Source organism: Ciona intestinalis, unplaced genomic scaffold (genome assembly GCF_000224145.3).
Source record: "Ciona intestinalis unplaced genomic scaffold, KH HT001103.1, whole genome shotgun sequence".
Taxonomy (NCBI): Eukaryota; Metazoa; Chordata; class Ascidiacea; order Phlebobranchia; family Cionidae; genus Ciona; species Ciona intestinalis.
Genome location: NW_004191424.1, coordinates 1,396 through 28,472, shown reverse-complemented (window position 1 = coordinate 28,472; position 27,077 = coordinate 1,396). Strand labels below are relative to the sequence as shown.

Genomic DNA, 27,077 nt, shown 5'->3' with positions numbered 1-27,077 from the left:
GTGTATACGTAACTTTATGTGGTATTGTGGTTTATTTTGTCTGCCAGGACGACTTGTTAGTGGCCACTGGGTTAGAGCATTTAGCGCGAAAACTAAGGGGTTGGGGGATATGTCTTTTCTTAAGACACAAACCGCATTGGTGGCAGCTTTGAGCTTTGAACCTTGTGTCTTTCCACCACATTATCATGAATGCATATCTTGTTAACATTATCTTTAGTAACTGATCCAAAATTTTGAAACACTGAACAGATACCGAATGGACAACAGCTCATCTTTTAAACTTGAAACTTCAGACTTCATGCCTGCAGACATAGCACAACACCTTTGTATAAAGGAACACTGCATAAGACAACTTTCTGAAGCAAATTCAAGGCAACCAGATTGCATTGAATGTGATTGCGATGAGTTTACGTTAAAATACGAAGATGGAACTGCTACAAAAGTTATTATTCCACCGTCGAACTTCCCACGGTGCTCTTGCGCCGTCTACCGCGCATCTTTTTTACCATGCTTTCACATTTTCACACTGTTTCCGATTTGCGAGAATTTTTCTTGGGCGTCTCTTCCGTGTTGGTTTAGAGACTCTGTGTTTCTTTCTTTAGACCCGCACGTGTGTAATTTGCCTGCTACCGTCCAAGTAATGATAGAACAGCCGTCAGAACTCGAAAACGAAACAGTCGAACACGTACTCGAACTGTCTTCGGTAACGGTTTCACCTTCCAGCCCAACTACTGACTTAAACACCGATATACGACGCCTTTTGGACCAAATCCAAGCTGTTTGTGAATCCGCACCAAACGAAGAGCTAGCGACTACAAAAACTGATTTAGAAATTATTTTGTATCGCTTACAAAACGGAACAGATAATGCATGTACTTTAAATCGTGCAGATGTTCAAAAAAGAAAGACTTCTACGCAATACGAATTTGAACCTGAAGCAAAGGTAAGATTGGCAGATTTCTCTTCAAACTAAATCGTGTAAAACTTTTGCAATTACCTCTATTGATCATACCTCTACTGCAGCAATAAAGAAAGTACAATTTATGCGTTGCCATCGTAGCGTATTTTGTTTTAACATCGTTATTATTATAAAAGCAATATTGCCCAAACAGAATTTGCAGGCAAGAATATATGTACTTATTTGCCAGTCAATAACCTCTGTGATCAAAAGATAACTGTTTTATCTAAATCGGGTGTTGAACAAAGTTAGTTGTACTCAATTTTAAAACTTGACATGCATATATATGTAAGCTCTCAATACAGCAACATTTTTACAGAAGGTAAATAACGTAACCCGCCGATAAATTCACATGAGCTCCATTCTTTAGTAACCGTTAGTTGGCGCTGCTTCATTTTACTTTTGATTTCCACAGTGTTGTTATATTTCTATACTGCCAACTTTGAACAGTATTTTGGTGTTTTATAGATCTTGTATATCGTTTTAAAAATAAATGGATGGTTCTACAGTGTCAAGTGCAGTTACTCAAGCATCACGCCGTGGTAGGACTGAAAGAAATTCGCAGTTCGTTGTCGGTTCTATAATTCGAATTAATGTGCAAAATTTTCTCACTTACGACCAGTGTACGTTCCGTTTTAATCCCAAACTGAACGTTATTATTGGACCAAATGGAACTGGCAAGTCTAGTATAGTTTGTGCAATATGCATTGGACTTGCAGGACGGACAAGTTTGCTTGCTCGTGCAAAGGAAATCGGCGATTACATTCAACATGGGAAACAGCAAGCTACAATTGAAGTGGAACTTTATAACGTTCCACACTGTGCAATAATTCGTAGAACTTTAAGCCACGGGCAGAATGGTAAAACTGCATCAACATGGCATTTGAATGGGAACCAGGTCAATGTAAAGCAAATAGAAGAAACAGTAGGAAAACTGAATATTCAGCTTTCGAATCTGTGCCAGTTCCTACCTCAAGAGCGGGTTTCGGATTTTTCAAAGATGAATAAAATTGATTTGCTTGAAAATACGCAGCAAGCTGTCTGTTCGACTCAAATGCTTGAAGACCATAAATGGCTGAAGGATTTTCGCCTGATGGAAAAAGAGATGGATTTACGAAGAGAGAATGATCAAGCTTATCTGGATAAACTGAAACAGAAAAACGAGAGAGTTGAGCAAGATGTAGTTCGGTATAAAGAACGGAAAAAATTAATTGATCAGCTTGACACTTTGGACAAGAAGCATGCTTGGACAGTGTATGAAGCTACACGAAACAAATTCGTTGAGAAAAAAAGAATTTGTTCTGATTTACACGCCAAAAACGAAGAAGCAAAAAAAGAAACTTTACCTTATGTTAAATCTTGTGAAAAGCTCGTGGAAAAAATGGTGGAAATAAATAAGTCAATGTCTAAGACAAGTGAAGAGCTAAAAGCCACTGCAAATAAAACGAAAACTATTCACAACGAAATTAATGATAAGGATGAAAGCGTGGCCGAGAAATGGTCCCAATTTAAAGAATTGGAAAAAGACGAAAATGGAAGAATGAAAAAAATTGATCATTACAAACTACAGATTAATGGATGGACAGATGAGCTGGATCAATTGGAGGACACTGATGTGGATTCTGATATTAATGATTTGAATCACAAAATTCACGCTACAGTTACTGCAATTGCTAATTTCGAGCATGAATCAAATTCCATTATTGAGCGTGGAAAGTCAAGGCATTGGGAAATTCAAAATTGCGAAAAACGGTTGGCCAAACTTAACAATATGAGCAGTATGAGGCTTGAGATGCTGCATAGACTGAATAAGCATTGTTATAATGCAATAATTTGGCTGAGAGAAAATAAAGGCATGTTCAAAGGTGTCATACATGAGCCTATTATTCTTCTTATAAACATGAAAGATCCAAAACATGCAGAACTGGTGGAGAACCATATCGCTATGAGGGATTTGCAGGCATTTGTCTGTGAAGAGTCAGAAGATAATGACTTGTTTATAAGAGAACTGAGAGAAAAACAGAACATTAAAATTAATGTTGTGAAAGCGCCAAGGTCCAATGGTGTGCTTATAAGCAGCAAAGGTTTTCAACCAAAACGACAAATTAAGGACTTGAAAAAGTGGGGGTTTACATCTTACCTAAGGGACTTGTTTGACGCACCAGACTCTGTGATGGCGTTTCTTTGTAAGCAGTATCGTGTGCATGATGTGCCAATTGGCTCCGATTTGACGCGGTCCCATGTGGAACAAGTCACCCAGACCAGTGGGATTGGTTTGTTCTTCATACCAAGTATTGGAGATACACCTGGGTGTAGGTATTCTGTTAAAAGGTCCAAGTACAGTTCAAACTGTGTTGTTGGAAATACATGTTTACGAAAACCACAGTGTCTTAATATAAACATTGACCCAGTTGAAATAGAAACCGTACAGAACGAAATGCATTCGCTGAAGCAAGAATCAAACCAAGAAACTGTGAGACTTCAGGAGTTAAAAAAGAAAACCAAAACGATGGAAATTCAGGACAATGAGTTGAGAAAAAAGAAGAAATCGCTGCAGCAACAAATGAACCAACGGAAAACATTGCAAAATAAGATAAAATTGAAAGAAGCAAATGTTGCTGAGTTAGAGACGTCTTTTGTCAACCTAAAAGACCTGAGAGAACAAGTTCAACAAGAAGTTAATGAGATTATACTGGAACGAAGAGATCTTGTGATTAAGTTTGTTAAAACCATAACAGAATGTGTTGACAAGTCAGTAAAAAAGGGCTGGCTGCAAGCGAAATATGCAGCGCATATAAGGCAGAAGACAAAGGTGGAAGAAAAGATATACGAAGTGGAACGGAAAAACGTGGAGTTGAAGCGGAAAGTTGAGAGCGCTGAGGAAGATAAAAAGGAGTTGCAGAAACAAGCTAAACAATTGCTGGCTGAAGCGAAAACGAAAACTGGAGGCAACCCAGACCATTTGTCGATTGTGTTTTCATCTTTGCCGAACTCCCTCACTGATATTGAGAATATGATGCACGATTACAGATCGCGTCTTGAATGCTGCGGCGATACAGACCCGAAAGCTTTTGAAGAATTTAACTCGAGAAAAGCGGAAATTGAGAAGTTGTGTGTGAAGGTTTCGAAATTGGAGAAGGAGCTTCTGGCGCACAGAGCTGACCGTGATGTCGTGCGTGATAGATGGATGTCAGCTCTTCAAAAAATTATCTCAAAAGTTAATTCCAGTTTTTCCAAATATTTTGCCTCCATGGGTTGTTCAGGAGAAGTAGATCTTCATACCGATTTCCCCGATGATTTCGATAAATACGGGATTCGCATCCGAGTGAAATTTAGAGCATCTTCCTCACTTCAAGAGCTCAATCCTTTTCGCCAGAGTGGGGGAGAACGCAGTGTCTCGACGATGCTGTATTTAGTAGCTCTACAAAGCATATACAACTGCCCATTTCGGCTTGTGGATGAAATAAACCAAGGTATGGACCCTTACAACGAACGCAGAGTGTTTGAAGTCATTGTTAGTTCATCTTCAGAGGCCTCCACGTCTCAATACTTTCTCATCACGCCAAAGTTGCTTCCCAACCTTACGTACAACAACCATATGAGTGTGCATTGTGTTTACAATGGTGCTGAAATGCTGCCTCATAACAATTGGAAAATCTCGCGCTTTATTCGCCGTCGTAAGCAATTAAAATATGAAGATGAAGAATGAAGAATTTCACTTTTTACATTTAAATACTTTGCCCTTAAAGATTTTTTCTATCTTAGTAAACTGTTTAAGACTAAGTCTCTGTTTTAAAAAAAAACCTACAATAGTTCATGGCTGCTTGAAAATTGAACTTGTTGTACTACTATATTTTCTTCACTTTTGTACTATAACACTTGCCTATTGCTGCTGCTGTACAGTGTTTTTATTCATTTTTCACTTTCTATTCATTCTACCATTTATAATAGAAGGTGCCTTATGTACATGTGAGTGTATTTTAACTCCTACAATTCGATGACATAAAAATTCTGTTACAATTCTGTTCATAGAAAGATTATGTTTTCTGCCAAGTTCGTTTTGATATCATTCACTTCAGTTTTGTTCTTGAATTCCAGGCATAAAGTATTTGTACGTTTAAGGTTATTGGTAAAATTGCAAGACTTTCTATACTTTATAATCATGGCATTAACTGCAGAGCCCCTCACACTTGAAAGAGATATAAACAGAGCTTGTGAATTGATTGACATATTAAAGGTATGTATCAAAAGTTTTTGTCATTTTTTGCTCATCCAGTTTTTTTTAGAACATGATAGTTTAAAAAAAACAATATTATACTCCAAAAAACAGTACAACTATGAGATACAAGTGCATAAAGCACTAGTTATCTAGGCAGTTTCAATATAACATAACAGACCATGATATTATATAAATATATATATAATATAACAAATTTGTCCTCATATTGAAGTGTTTTGGATTTAAACTAAAACCTAAGTTTAAAACTGAATTAGAATTAAGCTTTCAATATTTTGTTCTAAATTTTCGGTTTTCGTACTGTAAAAATCTGTTAAAATATTGTATTTCAGTCAAGTGGCCAAGTTCCCACCCAGAAGTTGGAGCAGTTGCAAGCTGTGTTACGAAGTGACTTTCTACAAGCTGTTCGTGAGGTGTACGAACATGTTTACGAAACTGTGGAGATTTCAGGCAGCCCAGAGATCGCAGCAAACGCCACAGCCAAGGTTGGATATTTTTGTAAATATTATCATAATGTATCCCAGATTCCCAGGCAATTTTATGGACCATCCTAATTTAATAGCAAATTGTAGAAATTTTTCAGCAAATTTAAATTGCTGTTTTTGTTTAAAAAATACTTTTTTGCAGTTATTTTTTCTTAATTTACGCAAAGACAAAACATAAACAGATAATATGAACCACTGCTAAGTTTTATTGCAATGAGAAAAAAATACCAAACGCAATTTTGAAAAACACCCCATATGTAAGTATATGTTAGGGAATTTGAACACTAAATTCTGCATCCCAGTAACAAATAAAACCTGGCGTCCCTGTGTCTTATCATGTCAGTAAATAGTAATTCAGCAGCTTCATTAGATCTGTAAACAAACAGAAATCGTCTTTACTCTTGGATAATAATAATATTTGTCAGGCTTATGAAACACCTATGCAGAGGGGAAAAAATTATTTATAGTTATGGTTGTTAAGTTTTATGACCTTTTTATTGTTATCACATGCAGAAATACAGTGCATCATAAATATATTCATCTGTGATTACTATGATATATATCCTTGACTCTAGCAATTGTTCAGTAGTGTTGTTACATTTAGAAGCCAGTATTCTGACACATGTTGTAGCTTTAGTAGTACAGCTAAAGCAGACCTGTTTACTTGTATGTACTTTTGGAAACAAAACTAGTTTCTCAATAAACCTAATGCTCCTATATCCTGTGCTTAGGCAAGATAGATATTTGGTATAACCTGGATGTTCTGTTTCATACACCTCATGTCCACTTTCAAGTTACCATGTATGTGACTTTGTGGGTGACTGTTTTCTGTATGTAACTGGCTGGCAATTTGGTCAACTTATCAGTGACCAATTGGTTGGGGCATTTTTAAGCTGCTTGCTCAAGGACACACACTTCCACAATGGTAGCAGCAGTAAGTTTTGAACCCACAGTCCATTTGTCTAATGCAAGTATTCTAACTACCATGCTACAGCCTGGGAAATAAACAGACTCACCTTTAATTTTGTTTCCCAGGCAACAGTAGCTGCTTTTGCAGCCAGTGAAGGCCATTCACATCCTCGTGTGATAGAAATGCCAAAGACCGAGGAAGGACTTGGTTTTAATGTAATGGGCGGTAAAGAACAAAGCTCCCCCATTTATATTTCACGTATTATACCTGGTGGGGTGGCGGACCGACACGGCGCTCTTAAACGTGGTGACCAGTTGTTGTCCGTTAATGGAGTGGTATGTAATAAATATTTCGTTGTTTTTTATTTTTTAAACTTCAGTTAAATTTGTTTGATATAGTAGGGTTTGGGAAGATGACACAACGTTTCATTCTATTTTCTCAGCCCATTTGGTAGTAAACAAAAAAACATTTAAACTTTGTTTACCAAATTTTAGAGAAGTATAAAACCGTATCCTCACGTGTTTAAAACACGATCAGGATATTTGGAAATTCTAAAAGTGTCCCATCTTCTCCCACCCTACTAATTATATTATGTATAGTCAAATCAATTATTAGTTACCTCTTTATCCTCACATGGCTTGGCCTATAGTGATCTATAATATCGGTGTCATATTTTTACCATGTTTGATGGATTCATACACTTTGTTCTTACTTTCAAGTTAATTTTGTAACCTTACTGGTGTATCCTTTTTCTTTATGGTAATACAGGGATAGAAACCACTGGGTCAATAACATTAACTTGTGTGGGCCACGACATGTCAAGCATGGTAGCAGCATCAAAACCTGTAAACTTTTAGCTAGAGGCGCTAACCAATTTGCCACACCGGCGCCTGTGATAGTTAATTTAGTTATGTTATAACTGTTGTTTTTTTAGTCTGTTGAAGGAGAATGTCATGAAAAAGCAGTTGATCTATTAAAAGCTGCACAAGGTAGTGTAAAACTAGTTGTGCGATACACACCACGTGTGCTCGAAGAGATGGAAAACAGATTTGAACGAATGAGGTTGTCACGGCGGCAAAATCAAAACAGCACTGGGTAGATTTCGCAATTAATATTCGACATTGTGAAACTTCTTAAATACCCTTTGTTGTTTATTATTGCTACTAATACGATACTCTTATCATTGTAGTTTTCACATGTTTAATATTGTGGTATGATTTTGTATGTAATCAGTTTAATATGTGGCAAAATTGTTATGGTGCTTTAATTGAATGCGAAACAACTTACAGTGCATTTTTGATTTGAACCTCTATTACAAGACTATTGTACTATTGCTAAATTTACGTTTTATGGCTGTATTTATTTAATTTTTGCTGCTTGTTTAAACTGGTTCAGTTTTATAATGATTGCCAAGAATAATGATACAATTTTTTCAAAATTTTATTTTGCTGGGTGTGCTATAAGATATAAACATAATTGTTTTGTGTAAATTTCAATTACTTATTGTGTATACATTGTATAACATTATCAACACATACACACCTATCTCTACTGCAATTTGTTCTGCCATTTTTCGAAAACGGAAGATATAGTGTTTATGCTTACAATTTAAAAAGAACAACTGAATCAGATTCCTGATATGTAAGTATCATCATATGCTATATTATTGGTAATATATACATAAATCAATAAATCAGCTGATTGGGAAGCAGTATAAAAAAGTTACAGAGTATAAAAATAGGAGTTTTACAAATGTGTCTGTCTTCTGTTAACTATTTTTGCTCCGTATACCTAAGATTTCTTTAGTATTGAACTAAAATAGATTGATTCAGTATTTTAGTAAATACAACAAAGCCTAGAAAGTTCGAGGTTTTCAAAATGGTATGTATAATATTTTAATATTAATCCGTGAAAAAATAGGACATTGAGCTATGACAAATTAACCCGCAATTCCCAAAGCGATCGTCTTGTCAGCTCGGGCCGTTGATATTAATGGCTAATTACTTGTCAGTCAAATGTTTAGGGTTACGTCACTTTGTAATGCTCTGGAAAGCGTAAAACAGGACAGAACTTTCGCTTGTGGGAATAGATTTCACAAGCTTAACGGCAGAAGTAAAGTGTTTACTCAGTAGGCGTTCATATGTACTCAAATACAGCAATGCCCACAGTAAAGTCCAACTGAAAAAAGAAATGGCTGATCATAAAAATTTCAACCGATTCAGCAATAGGGGGACGCTTTAATTTGTTTATATATTACACTAATGTGTCGCAACTGTGCGACGTGCGTGCGCGAGGTTTATACGCGATGTATTTATATCTTTGCGAAACTTTTCTCACAGCATTACGTCATATTTATTACTTCATCCGGGACATTTACCTCAGTGCGCATGCGCAAAGCCGCCGAGATGTGAGATCTATAAATTGTATTTAGTGGAGCATGACGTAGCTTATTGTTTGTATGTTGAAAACCGTCAGTCACTCGTCAAATTGTACAGTTTATAATTAAAACCGGACTTTTTACTTGTTGTAATCGTTAGTACTGCTTATCTAATGACAGGATTGTTATGTGTTCGATTTTTAACAAGTTTTTTTCTTAATGTAAGTCTAACATGTGAGAGTTTTAAGTAAACAAATAAAATGCTTATTTTGAGATACAATTTTAGATAAAACAACGTGTATATTCGTTTATTATTCAAACACCGACTTTAAATCTGTATTTGTAACATTCTTTGGTTAATTTAGATGTTTCTTCTGGGTAAAGCTAATGTTGGTTTATAATATCAAAAAGGGCTCTTCAATCAATATAGTAAAAAATATTTATTTATTTGAATATGATAGAGAAGACCCAATGATTATTTAAATTATACCTGACTTTATGTAACTATATACAATGGAGTATTACTGTATATATATATATGTTTTTGAAATACTACTTTGTATATTGAAAGTACAGTCTGCAGAGTAGGACATGTGAATGTCACATGTGATTTTCTGAACAAGCTTCGATTATGCATGCCATAAATTATTCCCTTGCACTTTATTTAATATCTATATCAAAATTATTAATATATATTTATATATATATTATATTTCTTAACACTGATTAGAAATGTATGACTTGTGTACACCAGTTGCATGGTTTGCATGGTTTGCACAGTACCAAACAATATTGATCTTGCTCACATAAGGTCTTGTCAGGAACTGTCATATTCTGCAGGCTGGTTATGAGAGAAACGTGCTATAGAAATTGTACACTAAATCAATTACTTTGACTAGTTTGTAGTTCAAAAGAAAACGTTTTCAAAAACTTAGTTTTTGAAATTACCTAAACCGTCAATTTTTAACAACTTTAAGTAGATTGCATAATTATGGATGCTGTAATGGTAGAAGCATGGCCCATGACTTGAGTTTTATTTTTACATTGTTTCGTTTTAATATTGAGAGTAACCTAATTTTAACTGTTAGTAGAAACCTAATTAGGCTGCTTACCGCCATACTAATGATAGAACATATATTTTTATTTATCTATACATATATATAAGTCTTTGTATATATATATTATATTAATTAAAGGTTTCTTGTATGTAAAGTTGCGCTGTGCTAGTATCTTCTTATAATAACTTCTTCCTTGTCTATGTTACGTCACAGTAGCTTGCGTGTTTTAATTACTTCCATGCAAATGTAAGATGTATTTAAAACAGTGTCAAATCAACATTCATGTTAATATTGAGCACGCTTGTCCATTCATAATAACCTGTGTTTACCAAACCAGGATACATGCTTGATAATTCCATTATTGCTGTTTGTCTTATTGACATTGGGCGGGAAAAAGGTTCCAAAGAAGTCTTTTGTTATGCATGTTTATTTGTAAATCTTATAAATTACCCATAACTTTCGTAAAACTCTTACTGCTGGTTTGAAACATGTTAACAGGTTTTATATCTCAGATTGTATTGGTTCAGTGTGCGTCGCATTAATAATTATTTCTGCGCTACAAACTCTCAGTTAAACTTTTCCAATTTCTATGCTTTTGCTATGCTTGAAAAACTTTTAACTTTTATAGCCCCAACATAGTGGTCACTATTCACTAATAGAGTTTTCCAAAATGATAGTCACACCGAAAAAAAGTTACCCATACGTATAAATCAGTTGTAATAAAAGAAAATCTAGTATTTTTACGATTTTACCTTTGGCTTAAGAATAACCATCTTACAATCTTTTACGGATTTGTGAATGGTAAATAATATTAAAATTAAGCTTACTCATTGGGGCTATGTTGTCTTCTTCTGTTTGTTTTGGTTAATAATTGATTTATGTTATGGACCTCTGGCTTAGGATTATGAAAAATTCTTAATGAAACATTGATTTTATTGTTTCAGCTTGAATGAAATGTCTTTGAACCTTAAGCCGCAATATTTAAGGTTTACTGTGGCTTAATGTTATTGTAAAAAGGATTAGACATTTGTTTTAGTGATATCAAAAAGATAAATTGATTTTTGTCTACTTAGTGCTATTATGTAATTTTGTTTATCTTGTCGCAATTTAACAATTACAACCATTTATTTTAATCAAAGACATACCATTATTGTTGTTTGGAGTGACATCATTATTTTAGCACTTTAGTTTTACCCCATGTAGGTTTTCCCCTGCTGTTAGGTGTCCAAACATGCAAAGCCAAAGTATATTGCATTCAACACAATATTGAGCTGATTTGTTTTTGCTTTAGAGATTCTTTAGCTTCCTAGAGTTTTCAAGCCTGTATAAAAAATAAAACTTTTTATAAGGCTAGTTGTTAAAACTTGTTTATCTCTCAACAGTTGTATTCTTTAAAAATTACGATTTGCATATCCAAAATAATTGCTATAGTTGACTGGATAAGCTCCAGCATTTATTAATTGCAAGGCAGTAACAGCCATGGGGGCGTTCTTGGATAAACCAAAGATTGAAAAGCAGACCGAGCGTGGACATGGGAATGATTTAGAATATGCAGTGAGTAGCATGCAGGGGTGGAGGGTTGATATGGAAGATAGCCACACTGCTAAGTTGTCTCTACCTGGCCTCCCACAGTGGTCGTTCTTTGCTGTTTTCGACGGCCATGCAGGCTCGAAAGTTGCCGAACATTCGTCCGAGCACCTGTTAGACAACATACTAACGCACGCAAACTTTAAGAAGATTATCGAAGCTTCAGAAAAGGGTAAACAGGAAGATGAAAAGATGGTCAAAAAAGCGATTGTCGATTCTTTTCTTCAGTTCGATCAAAAAATGCGAAACATCACCGATTCGAAGACCGGTTTCGACCGCAGTGGTTCCACTTCAGTGTGTGTTCTTATCTCACCCACCCGATACTACTTCATTAATTGCGGCGACTCTAGAGGCTTACTGTGCCGACAAGGTGCCGTCCATTTTGCCACTGTCGACCACAAACCATTCAACCCATTGGAGCGAGAACGAATCCAAAATGCTGGCGGTAACGTCCTAATACAGCGCGTCAACGGCTCTCTTGCTGTGTCGCGTGCTCTTGGCGATTACGAGTACAAAAACGTGGAAGATAAATCTCAAACTGAACAATTAGTCTCGCCAGAACCAGACGTTACCTGCATCGAACGGTTAACTAAACAAGACGAATTTATAATTTTAGCTTGTGACGGAATTTTTGATGTTTCGAGCGATGAAGAATTAACGAATTATGTCAAGTCAAGGTTAGCCATCACAGAAGATCTTGTTTCAGTGTGCAATGATGTCGTTGACATGAGCTTAAATAAGGTTTGTTCCAGATTGAAAAGTTTGCTTTTTGCATGTACGATATATTTTTGTGGATTTTTGTCTGAAATAATATTTATTTAATCCTACTAACTACTTAAACAAGTAAAAGGTGCCAAACTTTTAAATATGTAGGAGAGGCAGGGATCTAGATATTTCCATGATTGTTTACTAGTTGTGTTAATGCAATGTAGAATACTTGCCACCCCAAATTTGGCTCCTATAGCACAAGTTAAATAGGCATGAAATGTTCCTATATATACAAGTTTTTAACTTAGTGACTTGAAAACCACAACAAAGTGTGTCTGATCCACTGTTTAAAGGTGTGATGTGAAAAATCATAGTGTGCACAAACTTTATCTATGGAAAATTTTGTGAGTTATAAATCTGTAAAGAACGCAACAAAATATATAACCGATTCAAACCGAATATTGCATCCTTTGTCTTTGATACGGGTGGCCAATGTGATTTTGTGAAAATTCCCTTATTTTTACTTTTACATGTAAGATGTAAGAACGATTCGCAATTTGCGACCTGCTAATTCTAACCATTTTCGACAATTTTAAATGCAAGCACCCCACAAAACCTAGATTTGTATGAACCACATTAGGTTTATACCTTCCAGTGCAGCAACATAAGATCAAGGCAATAATATTGCAAAAATTTGGTGAAACAACCCAAAATTTGTACGCTAGGGGACACTGCATTTAATTAAAGAACACTGCATTCAATTATACTTTGTATATATACAATAAAAAATCTTTTTGTAGTTCTTCAAAATTTTTACATTTAATAAGAGAGCAAAAATACAAATCATATCTTTTTATAACTAAAAGTCTTTTTATAATCTCTTTCTTTATTTTTCACCATACAGGGGAGCCGAGACAACATGACCCTAGTATTGCTGGCTCTCCCATCTATTCCTAAACCAAATGATAAAGCAAAAGAAGAAGAAGCAAAGTTGGATGAACAACTAAGATCACTCATGAAAGGTAAAACAAACTTTTAAGTTTAACTTACTGTTTGTGGGGAATTGCAGGGACAAACTTGATTTTATTTGGGGGGAGCATGTTTTATCCATATCAAAATTCAAAACTACAGGTGTAAAAGTTTTTTTTTTTGCCGTGGACAAACTTATTTTATTGGGGGTTCTGTTTTATCATTATCAAAAGCCAAAAACCACAGACAAAAAAGTTTGTATTTTCCGTGTTTAGCATTAATTGTTTTTACTCCCTGTAGAAAATGCGGTGCAGTCAAAAAAATAATAGGGCGAGTTTAGAATTGTTTTTATTAACTTTTATCAAGAGAATGTTGCGAGTGGCAAATCCAGCGTTTTGCCTGTTTCTTTTCCGCATGCAATTGTTTCTACCACTTAGGAATCAACCGAGCACAGTTATTGGTTATTGCACAAACACAGTGGTCACTAAAATGGGTTGTAGCACCTTGGGTGTTGTAGTAATGGACCAACCCTAGTCTAAATTTCAGATTCCATAAGATGCTATAGGTCTTCCACCCACAAAAAATAGAATTTATCACATCATTAGTTTGTACAAACAACATGATAGTTTGGACAAGACTGGTTGCATAATATAAATATTATTCTTTCATGTTATTGCTTGTACACACAAGACAATGAAAGACGTAGATAAATATTTTTCTGTTTAGTTTGAAATGTGCAGAGTTTTTATGGTTTCACTTAATGACAGTTTTTAGTGCAATAAATGTTTCAATTATTTTGTTCAGAATAGTAGTTACAGCACTTTTATTTGCCAAGCACAAGTTTCGTAACATATTGAATGTTAAAACCTAAAAGTCTTGAATTCCTAATTTTCCCCGCTTGCCTGTGTGCTGTGTCACAATAAAATGCAACTTTTCAAAAAATCTTATGCGTTTGTCACTGTTTTCTTTTCTCCCGCCAATTTACCATCCATATAATACCTTCCCATATTCTCAAATATTCCTCAAGTCACTCAACAAATAGCTATGTTACAATCCCTATTTTGCATTTAAATTTTGTCTGTGATAAAGTGTAGGTTTACACATTCTTTTATGTCTTTTTGTCATTCATCTTAGGTTCTGGTAACATTATACTCTATTCGGTTAAATTAAATTCAAAATGTCGGAGTATTTGGTTTCGATTAAATCTTGATTCAATAAATTTGTTATCAATATTCTGCAGTTACTTTGGTAAAAAAGTACGTTCTCAGCACGCTAATGTATATCAATTATCAATGTAATGTATTAGTGTTTGTAACACAGGTTGCTTGAGGTTGTTATCTTTTAAGTGACACTCTATAAGGTTACGTAACCCCATTCAAGTTTACATCAAAACGAGAATTTCTGAATAAAATTACCGTTGTTAAACTTTATATTTTTACCTTTACCTTTAGTTTAGAAAACTATTATGATATTATGTTAGGACCCCGATCATTCACATTTCATCGCGTTAACGCCACCTGACGGTATTTCATGTGTTACATTAAATGACATTGACTAGGGTTTTTCGTTTAACATTATTACATTTTACACCGTAAAGTAAAGATTTGTGAGTTAAACTTGTTTTTCTCCATAATAAACGACGGAACAACAAAACATTCAAGTATCTCTATCCTTGTACAGTTTTTGACTTACTATTCGTATAAATATTCAAGCATAGGTTATAACTGCTATGGGCCTATTTACCGCTATATTCCACCAACTTTAACAGAGGATTCGGTGGTACCTTAAACCTTTGGTGGTATCTTAAATTTTGATGGTATCTTAAACTTCGGTTGTATGTTTAGTTAAGAAAACACTCAGCATCTCTACCTTATACATCATTTATTTTGCTTCCCTTCTAAACATTTATTTTAACCAATATCCACAGAGGCTTGTGATGAAGTAAAGAACACACGAGGAGACAACATGGATTTCTCGCTTGTGCTTCAAACCCTCGTTGGCGATGAGAGCAAAATACAAGGCCTACCTCCTGGGGGAGGAATTTACTCAAAGTGAGACTTTTTTAATCCCCCCTCCAAAAAAAAAATTAATAAAACTGTTCTGCATTTTTTGGACAAAAATTTTTATGAAGAGAAATTTGCTCTTAAACTATTTAAGGATTTCCGTTGCTGGTATTTTTGAATTAAAAAGGTTAATTATAGGAATGTGCTCTTGTGTTGGCTTTATTAACTGCTAACTGGTACAGATTGTTGGTATTTTTATTAAAATGTTTATAAAATCAGGTTAATTTATGCGATTTCAAATGTCAGTTTGTACCATTTTTTAAAAAATTGTATTTTTATGTTTTTCTTTCTTCAGGCGAGCTTTCCTGGAGAAAGTTTACAAAGAACTTTACCCAGAAACTGAGGCCCTTGTGAGTTCTGGTTTCAGCAGCTCTGTGGACATCGACTTAAATTTAGAAACTAATGAAACAAATGGAAATGAAATGACAGTAAGTAAATTTGGCTTTGAAAACCTAATTTATTAGGAGCTCAACTTTAACATTTTGAAATAAACGTTTGAAATTTACGGTGGCGTTTGGCAAATACCACAAATTGCCAAGATAAATCCTGCGGGCAGTGCCATGGTCTGTTTATTTCTGTTACTTATTTTTGTGTTAAATAATTGTTTTCAAGTATTTTGTTTAAGTATAAACAGATGTAAGTAAAACTTTGCAATACTGTGCACAGTATATTACTGTACACTAAATTATTTTTTTTCTGTTTACATACCTTCATATTGGACTATATCTAATAGTTTCTATAGATCAAATGCCTAATAAAATGTTATCAATTTTTTAGAAATCAATACAAAACTAAATATAATTTTTTTAAGTCTACAATGGTATATCACTCTTATTACGTTTGTACAACTAAATATACATATATGTACACCAGTTTAATAACTCTGGTTTAATACACTAATACATATAGTGGAGTGGGGGGGAGATGGGACACCTTTTAATTCTATTTACTCATCCCATTTGGTAGTAAACAATAAACATTCAAAGAATTATAAAACTGGATCCTCGCGACTACCATAAACCATTGGTAATTGTTTAAAACAAGATCAGAATATTTGGACATTATGTTCTAAAGATGTCCCATTTTCCCCACCCTACTAAATAGTTAGTTAGGTAGTATAATAAAATCTAGTTAAAAAATCCTATTTTTATTATCTACTTATACTTGAAACAGGATTCAGGTGTGTAAAAGGACTAAAACAATTTCCAGGATTCTCAAAAAAGTTTGGATATTAGGGGTCCTTAGTATTCACTGTCTTCAGTTCATTTTCCAGTTTGACTGTTTCAGCCTTTTGTGGCGATCTGTGTATTCTATGGTTGCAACTATCTAGACCTACAATACAGTATTCACCTGGTACCATACAGCCCAGGTGATAAAACTTAGTTTGTAAACGAAAATTTACAAAGCTGGAAATTCGGAAACATTTCTAATTGCGCTTAATGCATTTTTAGATATTTTTTTCTAAACTGTTTATTCATACACCCAATGCCATTGGACCTTGTAGTTTTGAAAAACAACTTATTTTAAAGAAGTTTACAAAGCAATAAATAGTTTCTGCAAATTAGTAAACCAATTTTGCTTTCTGATAGTTTTATTCATATCCAGAATATAACATTTTTACCCAATTTTTTACTGAATACTTAAAGCCAATTGATGTTTTTAAACTATTTTTCATATTTGCGGTGAAAATTTTTGAAAATCCAAACAAATCAAGCAATTTTGTACACATCAGTAACAGAAGTTGTTTAATGCGGTCCTACAGTGTTTTGTAATTGCCTATTTCTTTAAATACTGTAATGACATTTATACATGATATGCTGGGACATAATAGTTTTACAGCTTTAACAAGCTCTTTTCTATATTACGATAAGAAAAGTTCATTTTTTCAATAACTCTGTTGTAATTGTATATTTTTCATAGATTGGTAATTTAATTGATTTAGAAAACCCTGATTTTTGTTAACCACAAAAAGCAGGCGTAACATTTACTGCTGTTTACGTTTTCAAGCACCAACAACCAGCAATTATAGGTTGTACCAGTAATTATAATGTGTTTTTGTGACTGTTAACGTGATTTTTATAAAATGGCAAGCCACACTTTGCATTGGGAATTCAGACAAGCAGGGTAGAACGAATTAGTGAATAGACAGGAGACTACTCCATGTGCAAGACACTTGGCAGCAATTGCTCCAACCCGGTGGTCACTTCTGGGTTATCTAAATTGTCAGCCATATATTTAAAAAAATAAAAAAAGTTAGGTACGTAACTGCTAAGTAGGGCGGAGGTGAATGAAATAAAATATAGCCACATATTATGACGAATATGGTTGTCCGTGTACGCGAGAATAAATATGTTGCATTTATTTTTTGTTTATTCAGATTGTAGTTAACACTTTTGTGTAATTAAAACTTAGGAAAACAAGTTTTAAAAAAATTTAAGCAGTGTAGGTAATTTGCTTGTTTATTTAAAGTAATAGGTTACTTTAAATAAATAAATATTGTTACTTTAAATTCCGAGTAAATAAGTTAACTTTTGCTTAAAATTGAGCAACGATATATAACTAGTTGAGTAGTTATAACGGTTACATTGTGTTATAGTAAACACCCGTGTTAAAACGACTATCGTTGCCCCGCCACGCGTGGATAAATAATTTAATTTATCATTGATAATATAATACAAATCACATTTTCTAGTNNAAGCTTATTCGTTACGTGTAATGTCTCGGGTACGCTGCTGGTGTTAAAACATCCTTAACTTTGTGGGTAGGATATACACCATGTAGCTTGCTTCTTCTGTTATAACCTCCGCTTAAATAGGAATGATACATGTAACCGAAGGATTGGAGTTGGTCGCCCACTCTCAGTTCTAGCTCACACGTCCATTTTCTCATTTCTGGTATAGGTGACCGAAAAGTAGTTCCGTTGCATAGTTGTGATGTAGGCGGTTTGTGGTCCATTATGGCGACTTGCTTGTTTCCTATTTCACCCCAATAGTAGAAACCATCATCCAGGCTAACCACGTTGTATGTTGGGTCCGATGACGTATTTTGCCGTAGTTCGTACACGAGTCTACCAATCTGGAATATCACAAAATTTTGTAAATGAAGCAATGTCGCTTGAATAAGGTTTCATCTTCGCGTGGCGGGACAACGACATTCGTTATATATTAGGGTGGGGAAGATGGGACACACTTAGCACATAATATCCCAATATCCTGACCATGTTTTAAACAATTGATAACGGTCTATGGAAGTCGTGGGAATACGGTTTTATAATTCGTTGAATGTTCTTTCTTTTCTACCAAATGCGACGAGACAATAGAACGAAAAGGTATCCCATCTTCCCCCACCGTACTATAACACATGTGTTCTGCTTCACGCACATCGTGCCCGCTTACAATAAGAAAACCATATGTGACCAATGGGTCGGTCCTTTATTGTAGAGGACGCCATGGTCGGAGCTCTTCCCCACGATCACATACGTCCACTATGAAAACAGCATTAAAATGTAGGGTTCAGGTGCTAGCACTGTATCCCATCTTACCCACAGTACTAGGCCTATTTAAATACAATATAATAATAATAACTTTATTTGCCGCTTAGATTACGGTAGCGAAGGTTTAAAGATATTTTAAAAGAAAAGACAGGAAAAAATAACAGTTGTTAAAACACGCTTACAGTTAAAAACATATTTACCGTTAGTAGGAAGAAAATAAGCGTGGTCGCTCCACTTAGCAGACAAACGACCCATTTATGTTTAACCAATTTCAGGTTTAGTCTTCTAATAGAAACAAAGCGTGCGTATATAGAGCACGAACCGTACAATAGAGGGAGTCGACTATAAAGAGGATTAACCAGAAGATTTGGTCATGATGGAAAAACTAAACCCCCCAAACGAAGTTCCACTAATGAACTTACGTTCGATGAAAATGTAACTACAACAAAGTCGGAATCTTTTAGCAGCAGCGCGTCAAACAAAACACCCTTCACAGCCGAATTGCTTTTCCTGTTTTGTGAATTGTTGAAGGTTCGACCGATTGTGAATAATATCTTGTAGTGAGGATAACTGTAACGAAGTTGCCTGGTTATGTTCACCAACAAAGTAACATACAAGATAACTCGTATGCTGGCACGAGGTGTATATAAACACCCGTGTTTTAACGGCTGTTGTTTTCCGGCCACGCGAGGGTAAAGTAAGTTACATTTATACATTCATTCATTCCGTTTCTTGTCAAATAAAGACAAATGATTTTTTTTATTTAATCTCCAATACAGTATAGCGAAGATCAGTTTAATTGAAACGGCTAAAAGTAGGAATTTAGCAACAAAACGACAAATTACCTAAAGATAAGTGTCATATAAAAATGGTTGCTAAACCTACATCGCCCACTAGTGACAGTGTTAAGCGTTTAATCCATTGGCCTCAAAATAGGAAGACAGTGTGCGTTCTAGGGTATGACGTAGGAGCATATTTTATCCTCGCGTGGCCAGAAAACGACAGTCGTTATCACAGGGGTGTTTATACACCTCGTGCCAGGTTACGAGTGATCATGTAGGTATGTTACTTTGTGGGTGTTTTCCAATCATGAAACGTCTCGACGTTAAGCAGCCATTGCAAGATTACATTGAAATTGTATTCTACAACGGAATTATACAATAAATAAAGTTTTATAGACAATACCGCATGTCGTACTGCTAGATTACGATGCATACAGTTAGCACAAAATCTCATAAACTCTCTAATTGTGTTTTTAACAAATAACAAGCTCGTTTAGTCGTAAAACGATACGGGTATAGCTTTCATTAAATATTCTTTGTTTACCACAAAATGGAACGATAAAGTAAAACAAAAAGCTAAATCATCTTATCCCAACCTACTACAAGGAAACTTTTCGCATATAATATCCAAACATCCGGACTGTGTTTGGACAAATATCAACGGTCCGTGGAAGTCATGAGGATACAGTTTTATAATTCTTTGAATGTTGTAGTTGTTTACTACCACATGGGACAAGAAAATAGATAAAAATTCTGTCCCGTCTTTCCCGCCCTATTATACCTGTTTTTTGCTTCTTTTACAACTTGTGCGTCATCTGTTGCCAAATAAATTCTTCTCACAACTTTTTCCTTGGGATGTTTCAACTGATAACGATCGTACCAACTTTCCACGTGATCCATGTAGCGCTCGAGACCAAAATATGACGCTTCGGATATTTTATCTGTTCGCCGCACGTGGATTCTGGGAAAAGCGAAACATTTGTTTGAACAACAAGTCGTTATAAAACGGGCGTCCTTTTCCATACACCTCGTGCCCAGTTACGAGTTATCTCATGTGTAACGATGTAGAATTATTTTTTCGGATAAAGTAGGGTTGGGAAAGATGGGACACCTTTTATTCTCCTCCCGTTGAGTATAGTAAACAAAGAACACTCAAAGAATTTTAAACAATGTTCCCACGACTCCCATAGATCGTTGTTAATTGTTTAAAACGCGATCATGATATTTGAATATTATGTGCTAAACGTCATTTTTTAATGCATGACTGACAATCAGTTCATTAATGAGCACTGAGTTAGGGGAATAGCCGTTAAGCACCCTACCCAAATTTAATGGAAGCATTAAGCATTAATTGCCCAATACATCCGAGAGACATTCGAGTTATATGGACAAAGACCCGATGCCTATATCATAGGTTTACATCACAATCATTGCAACAACAAAAATAAATAGAAAATACCCAACAATCGGATGTTCAAATTCAATTTCTCTTTTAATTGTTTTAAGTTCTTCTAACACCCATTTCTGCGGCCGTACTAAGTAACTGATAACGTGGCCTGTCCACCAAGCGTTCGGGTCCGAGTGAACTAGTTGTAATCGTTCAATCAGATGTTGCGGCACAGTTCCAGGGCTAAACTGTGAGTGACTCGTAGAAGGTTCATTTATCGTCATTGTTAAAACTTCTTTATTTGAAGAAGGAGCGTCTTTATGCAATTTTGCTGGGTATTAAAAAAGATTTTTTGCGCTTACGTTAAAAATGGAATAAAATGTCCGGTGCCGTGACACAGCGTTAAGCGTGTTCGCCTTTAGCCAAGAAGACAGGGGCACTAGACTTGTTGGATCTACCATTCTAAGTGTACGTGCCTTTAAGCAAGACAATTTAACCGCAGTTTCTTCGACCCAGCAGTGTTTCCGTATGGGTTGTCTAAATTGCAGCCATACAATAATGAAATCACTAAAGAATTTACCTACGTGGTAATTAGTAGTCGAGCACGAGGTGTATGAAACATAACACCCGTGTTATAACAATTGTTGTTGTCCTATCACCCAAGGATATATAAGTTACATTCATTCGGACTTTTTGTTGTGAAGACATTTCAGTTAACGTTGGTCATACTGTACACATGGTTATCGTTTTCGAGCGCCTGATCTAATATTGGTTCAATTTAGTGGTGGTCAGAGTAAACCTATATACCGTGTAAGAGAGATGGCCAATTTACGATGTAGTTAAACATTAAACTTACGATGCCACTCTATTTTGTAGTTGCCGAAGTTAGTCCTGTTCACACATGTTTCGCTGGGGTATTCAAAAGTTGTGTTAATGCCGGGGTAGGTAGCTAACTGGTTCATGTCGTACTGCAGGGTCCTTGATTCGCCAATCGAAACGAAAGCACACAACCCATAATCGTGTATTATACATCCGAACCCACACGTCATGTGGTTCATGACACAGTGCAGTTTCTTTGCTCGAGTGCAATTCTTTGGGTTCTAATACAAATGTTAAATGATGATGTCGGTCTGTTTGGGTAAGATGCGACATATTCTCATTCTCATTTATTCCCTATTTAATAGTTAACAAAGAAAGTATAGATATAGGGTGGGGTAAGACGGTTCAATAATATCCAAATATCCTGATCATGTTTTAAACAATTAACAACGGTCTATCGGGAGTTGTGAGGATATACTGCTTTATAATTCTCTGAAGGTTCTTTGTTTACTAACAAACGGGACGACCCATCTTTCCCACCCTACTTTATATAACTGTGGCCCTGTGATTCTGAAAAGTGCGTTATTAATTGTTAAAACGTGCTGATTAGGAAATATAAGATATCATATATCATCAAGCCAACACTATCCGCATTATGTTTGTCCATAGTTAACAGAATACAGAAAGCTAGCCCAGTGTGTATGAGGGTGGGGGAAGATGGGACAGCTTTTCATTCTATTTTCTCGTCCCATTTGGTAGTAAACAAAGAACATTCAAAGAATTATAAAACCGTATTTCCACGTCTCCAATATACCGTTGTTTGTACTTTATAAAACACGATCAGTATATTCGGATATTATGTGATAAAGGTGTATACCGTCTTCCCCTACCCTACTATATCAAAAAGTTATCTATAAAATATAACCTGTGTTTGAGATATCATGGATTGCGCAATCCGATTCAGTTCTTGTAATTCCTTAGCGTCTTCTTTCCACGCCTTGTCATACAAGAGTTCCAAATCGTTTAGAAGTGAACTGTTAGAAATGCATTAACACCTACGATTATTGAAACGTCGTTGAATTTTACCCTAAAGGTTCAAAGCTTGTCGCTGTTACGATTGTGGGCGTAAGTGACCTTGGGCAAGACACGTACTAGAAATTGATTTAACCCAGTGATCATTAATGGGTTGTTTAAATTGTATAAGCCGCACATAACAAAAACTAAAACATCCAAAAACAATCACCATTTAATTTTTAGCCATTTAACGCGATGGCTTCATGCACCTCGTGTCCGCTTACGCCTTATCTATAAACTAGGCAACTGTTCAAAGATGATTTTTGTTAATGTATGGAAATTTGGAAAACTTTTGGTTACCCTCAGATTGTAGCAATTACAAAAGTGTCATGTCCATGGATTCATACGCCCAAAATAATAGCAGCATCGTATCTGGTATACCCTGCTATATATGATCTATAATGTTGTATACAATAAACAAAGCTAGTATTTCTACAACATACTTTTCCAAAGGCTTTGCAAGTCGTTTGAAGTAGTTTAGAACTGGTAACACGTCTTTATTTTTCTCCGTGAGTGTTTGCGACTGCTGCCGAAATAGCTCTTTTAATTGAATTGTTTTATCCAATGCTTTTCTTATTAAAGATTTGGTTTCAGAGTCAAGTTTTTGGTCGCATTGTTTCGCTGTTGTAGGTGTTGACGTTGTTTTGGATGTCGTCGCTGTTTTAGGGGTTGTTGGTTCCGATCCTGTGACTGTTTTCGTAAAAGAAAAACAAATATTTTGACTCTTCGATTATGGCAAGATAAAAATGTTAAACAAAAGCAAAGAGACCGCAAAACTACAGTAGTTGTAAACACGCAGCACGGTAAAAGTAAAACAGAAATACAAATCCAATGAATAAATGCCGTAAACAAAATATTATACAAAATACCATGAAAACAATATTTACTCTTGAAAAACCGACGCCTGGATTGAACTTGTAGGTTACGGATTTTAAGGTTCGATGGTAGTAAAACCTCAGTAAATAATTATTACAAATGTACACACGTGGTAAGAACTCGTAACCGTGCATGCGTGAAACACAAGGCTGTTCTATAACAGCAAAGGACGTTTGCTTATTCAGAATGTTGTGACGTTGCTTACCTGTTGGTCTACTGTCTCTGTTTGTGGAGACATATGGATTTCCTTCAAGGTGAATTATAATATTTCCCTTGTCGTATCTTAATTAGAAAAAAAATAGCGTGTCGACAAATGAACTCTGGTTTTATACACAATTGCGCTGTAGTGGGTTTGGTGAAAATGGGACAGTGCATTCTGCTTTACCGTGCCTTTTGGTTATAGAAGTGTATTAAGTGTATAAACGTGTGCTAACGACTCTAAAAGGACGTGTTCAAACACGGTTAGGAAATGAGTTATATTATGTGCTAACGATTTACATATAGTAGGATGGGGGAAGATGTGACACCTTTAGCGTGTAGTGTAATATCCAAATGTCCATGACTGTATATTAAACACTTAACAACGGTCTATGCCTATGGGAGACGTGAGAATATTGTTGTATAGTTTTTTGAATGTTCTTTGTTTACTACTAGATGAGACGAAAAAAAAATAGAACGAAAAGTTGTCTCATCTCCCCCCCATCCTAATATATTACCCCACAGTACTTATGATGAAGCAACACAATTAGTTTTGGTAAGTTTTATTTTATTTCAATATCAATGAAAGCTTGTTTCGTATTATTAACCTTATGCTTGCATTTCTATACAGTACTGTGGGGTACGATGGTTACCTTCAGCGTATAATATTCTATATTTTCTTGTTAACAATTAAAAACACTCTTTTAGAGTCAACAGTTATATATTTTAGTAAATAGTTTTTTTTAAACTACTAAATGGGCGGATAAAAGACAATAAAAACATGTCCCATCTTACCCCACCCTACTATATTTTAACTTCTTGGTTATGAACTACCCATAGTTTTATACAATTGTTGTTTGCGTTAGAGTAATATCGTTACCGCTAGGTTTCGACAAGCATTGTTTTATTATCAATAAAACAGTGAGTCACCATTATTATTCATGCCTTCCTGACGAATTAAATCTAATTGTTTCAAAGCAATGGCCTTTGCTGGTTCAGCACGATACAAAATGCGTTGCATTTTTCATATCCTTGTTATAGAAATACTGGTCCAAATAGGTCACAATTAATTTAAGTAATGTATTAGACTTTTGTGTAACGTTATATTTTGTTTTGAAATATTTTGACCATATTGCTTAATTACCTATTTATTAACTTTATTTTGATACACGCCTCTTCATAATATAGTATAAGGTGGGGGAAGTTGTAGCTAGAAATCGACTCTCTAGTAGCTAGAAATCGACATAATAATCGAGTCTATTGTTTGTCGGTATTTACATTTTTGCATAAGTTTAAATATTCGTGTTTTTTTGTGAACGCACGCAAAAGGCAAGTCCAATTTACTTTACCTACCTGATAAGTTCCAAGTTGTACATCATGATAAGACAAAATACGAATCCAACAAGCGTTGTAAATATTATTTTCGAGCTTTCAAAAGCCGTCATTGTTCAGTAACACTAAAACGATAACAAAACACCCAAGAGATTTTCTACTGCCAGACCCTCTGTCCAACAAAACAGCTTATTTTCTTGTACACTAATCACATTTAAACGCGTGGATGCCGGTACTAATATACCTGTTCTAATACCCAACTTCTATTAACTGTATTAATACTGGTCTGCAGGCGTGTCAATGATTGCGCACAGGCGGTTACTGGTAGTTTTTCGCTATGCGATGGAATACTGTTTGGTGTTTGTTGCGCTCTAGCGCTCTTTGTAAAGCATACATTACAGAAAGAGTTATGACACAGACAACCGCATTCTTTATCAATAAGCCTCTACCGCGATCCAGGCACTAGAGTTAGACTGATAGACTGTATTCTAACTTTGACTGTATTCTAACTGTATTCTAAATTTGAATTAGGCAAACGAAAAATATGTTATTTTCCTACACTGCGAATAAAAACTTTTTGAAAAAAAAAACTGTGAAAAACTATCAGCAAATATGGGATTTAGAAGCTAACGGTATCCCACCTTACCCCGCAGAAACTCTACAAGCGGCAAACACAATGTCATGTTTTCCATATATTATTTCTGTGATTCTAACAACAACCCATATAAGGGACCGCTGGACTGAAGCCATTGTCATTTATGTGTCTTGCTAAAGTTCTTATCAATGTTAATAGATGTGTCAATGTTAATATATGAACATATATTAACATTGGTTCTTACACACCCACAATGGTAGCTTGTCAAGCCTTGAAAAAGGTAACTCTGATCTACAGGCTAGCACTCTTACCACTGTGCCACGGTACAGCAGTGGTTAACGTAGAGAATTAAACTGTCGGTCACGAAGTACATACGTGGTAACTTGTAAGCAGGCACAATGTGTATGAGACAGGATACCCGTGTTATAGAAGTTACAATCATTCCATGGCATATATCAGCATTAAGCTTCGAACCCGGTATCCTCCGGTTAATGTACATTTAATAAAAGGTATGATGGGGGAGATGGGACACCTTTCATTCCATTTTCTCGTCTCATATGATGATGCTAAACAAAGAAATTTCAAAGAAATACAAAACCGTATCTTCATGACTCTGTTAATTGTTAAAAACATGTTCAGAATCTTGGACATTGTATGTCCCATCTTACCCCACATAGGCTACTCTAACTAACGAATGTTAGCATCTTACTTCTACTATATAAAGACCCCTTACTGTCTCATAGAACTACTTTAATATATCGTTAGATATTAATGCATACTGTACTTCTTATTTAACTTTCTAAGACACGTTTAGTTATTGCACTTTTAATACTCAACTAATCTTTAGTTATTGTCTTAATATTCAAAGTAATTAAATTATGGTGTGAACACATCAGAGCAAAGAAAAAAGGTCGTTAAGTCTGGTATAAGATGTTATAACACAGCAAGCATATACGATAAAGAGCGGTAGATACTTTCTTTGTATATAGTATAGATATTATATAGTCATATTTGTTCTTGTAGTACTGTGTGAAATAGATACCGTTAGCACATAATATCCCACAGTTTTCTAATCGTGTTTTTAACAGTTACACCGCTCTTTTAAAGTCGAGAGACTACGGTTATATAATTTTGTATATATTCTTTGTTTACTATTAAATGGGACAATA

General features: G+C 35.2%; 5 protein-coding genes across 9 annotated transcripts in view; 4 read left to right on the top strand and 1 right to left on the bottom strand.

Moving 5' to 3' along the window:
- Positions 1–1,044, top strand: part of LOC100178657 — an 8,641-nt gene extending 7,597 nt beyond the window's left edge. For both annotated transcript variants that reach the window (XM_009863310.3, XM_026840044.1), the window contains exon 10: positions 250–1,044. In XM_009863310.3, the coding sequence (XP_009861612.1) occupies positions 250–973 (724 nt within the window). In that variant the 3' untranslated portion in view covers positions 974–1,044. The remainder of the gene's footprint in view (positions 1–249) is intronic.
- Positions 1–8,298, top strand: part of LOC100181021 (protein lin-7 homolog C-like) — a 20,932-nt gene extending 12,634 nt beyond the window's left edge. The window contains exons 2-5 of one of the 2 annotated variants that reach the window (XM_026840048.1): positions 5,057–5,195; positions 5,528–5,680; positions 6,716–6,925; positions 7,525–8,298. In XM_026840048.1, coding sequence (XP_026695849.1) covers positions 5,121–5,195; positions 5,528–5,680; positions 6,716–6,925; positions 7,525–7,689 — 603 coding nt within the window. In that variant the 5' untranslated portion in view covers positions 5,057–5,120 and the 3' untranslated portion in view covers positions 7,690–8,298. Of the gene's footprint in view, positions 1–4,913; positions 5,196–5,527; positions 5,681–6,715; positions 6,926–7,524 lie in introns of those variants that run through there. The other variant, XM_002126549.5, reaches the window with a different exon arrangement.
- On the top strand, positions 1,158–5,056 carry LOC100181789 (structural maintenance of chromosomes protein 5-like). The gene has a single exon (XM_026840043.1). It carries the CDS (start codon positions 1,452–1,454, stop codon positions 4,665–4,667), a length of 3,216 nt encoding a protein of 1,071 aa, XP_026695844.1. The 5' UTR covers positions 1,158–1,451; the 3' UTR covers positions 4,668–5,056.
- A 3,113-nt stretch (positions 8,299–11,411) lies between the features above and the next one.
- LOC100183363 (protein phosphatase 1A-like) lies at positions 11,412–19,173 on the top strand. Of its 2 annotated transcripts, none has more exons than XM_026840046.1 (5): positions 11,412–12,353; positions 13,225–13,342; positions 15,217–15,340; positions 15,648–15,780; positions 19,138–19,173. In XM_026840046.1, exons 1-5 carry the CDS (start codon positions 11,505–11,507, stop codon positions 19,156–19,158), a joined length of 1,245 nt encoding a protein of 414 aa, XP_026695847.1. In that variant the 5' UTR covers positions 11,412–11,504; the 3' UTR covers positions 19,159–19,173. The 2 variants fall into 2 exon arrangements, with proteins under 2 accessions (XP_026695847.1, XP_002126414.1); XM_002126378.5 differs by lacking the exon at positions 19,138–19,173 and adding an exon at positions 16,526–17,453.
- LOC100184175 (alpha-(1,6)-fucosyltransferase-like) lies at positions 17,704–25,871 on the bottom strand. Of its 2 annotated transcripts, none has more exons than XM_009863316.3 (9): positions 25,335–25,868; positions 23,989–24,065; positions 23,351–23,597; positions 22,759–22,867; positions 21,871–22,114; positions 21,087–21,345; positions 20,409–20,588; positions 19,268–19,415; positions 17,704–18,427 (listed from the first exon to the last, which is right to left on the bottom strand). In XM_009863316.3, exons 1-9 carry the CDS (start codon positions 25,424–25,426, stop codon positions 18,059–18,061), a joined length of 1,725 nt encoding a protein of 574 aa, XP_009861618.1. In that variant the 5' UTR covers positions 25,427–25,868; the 3' UTR covers positions 17,704–18,058. The 2 variants fall into 2 exon arrangements, with proteins under 2 accessions (XP_009861618.1, XP_026695846.1); XM_026840045.1 differs by having other exon boundaries at positions 18,304–18,427; positions 19,168–19,415; positions 25,335–25,871.
- Between the last annotated feature and the right edge of the window lie 1,206 nt (positions 25,872–27,077).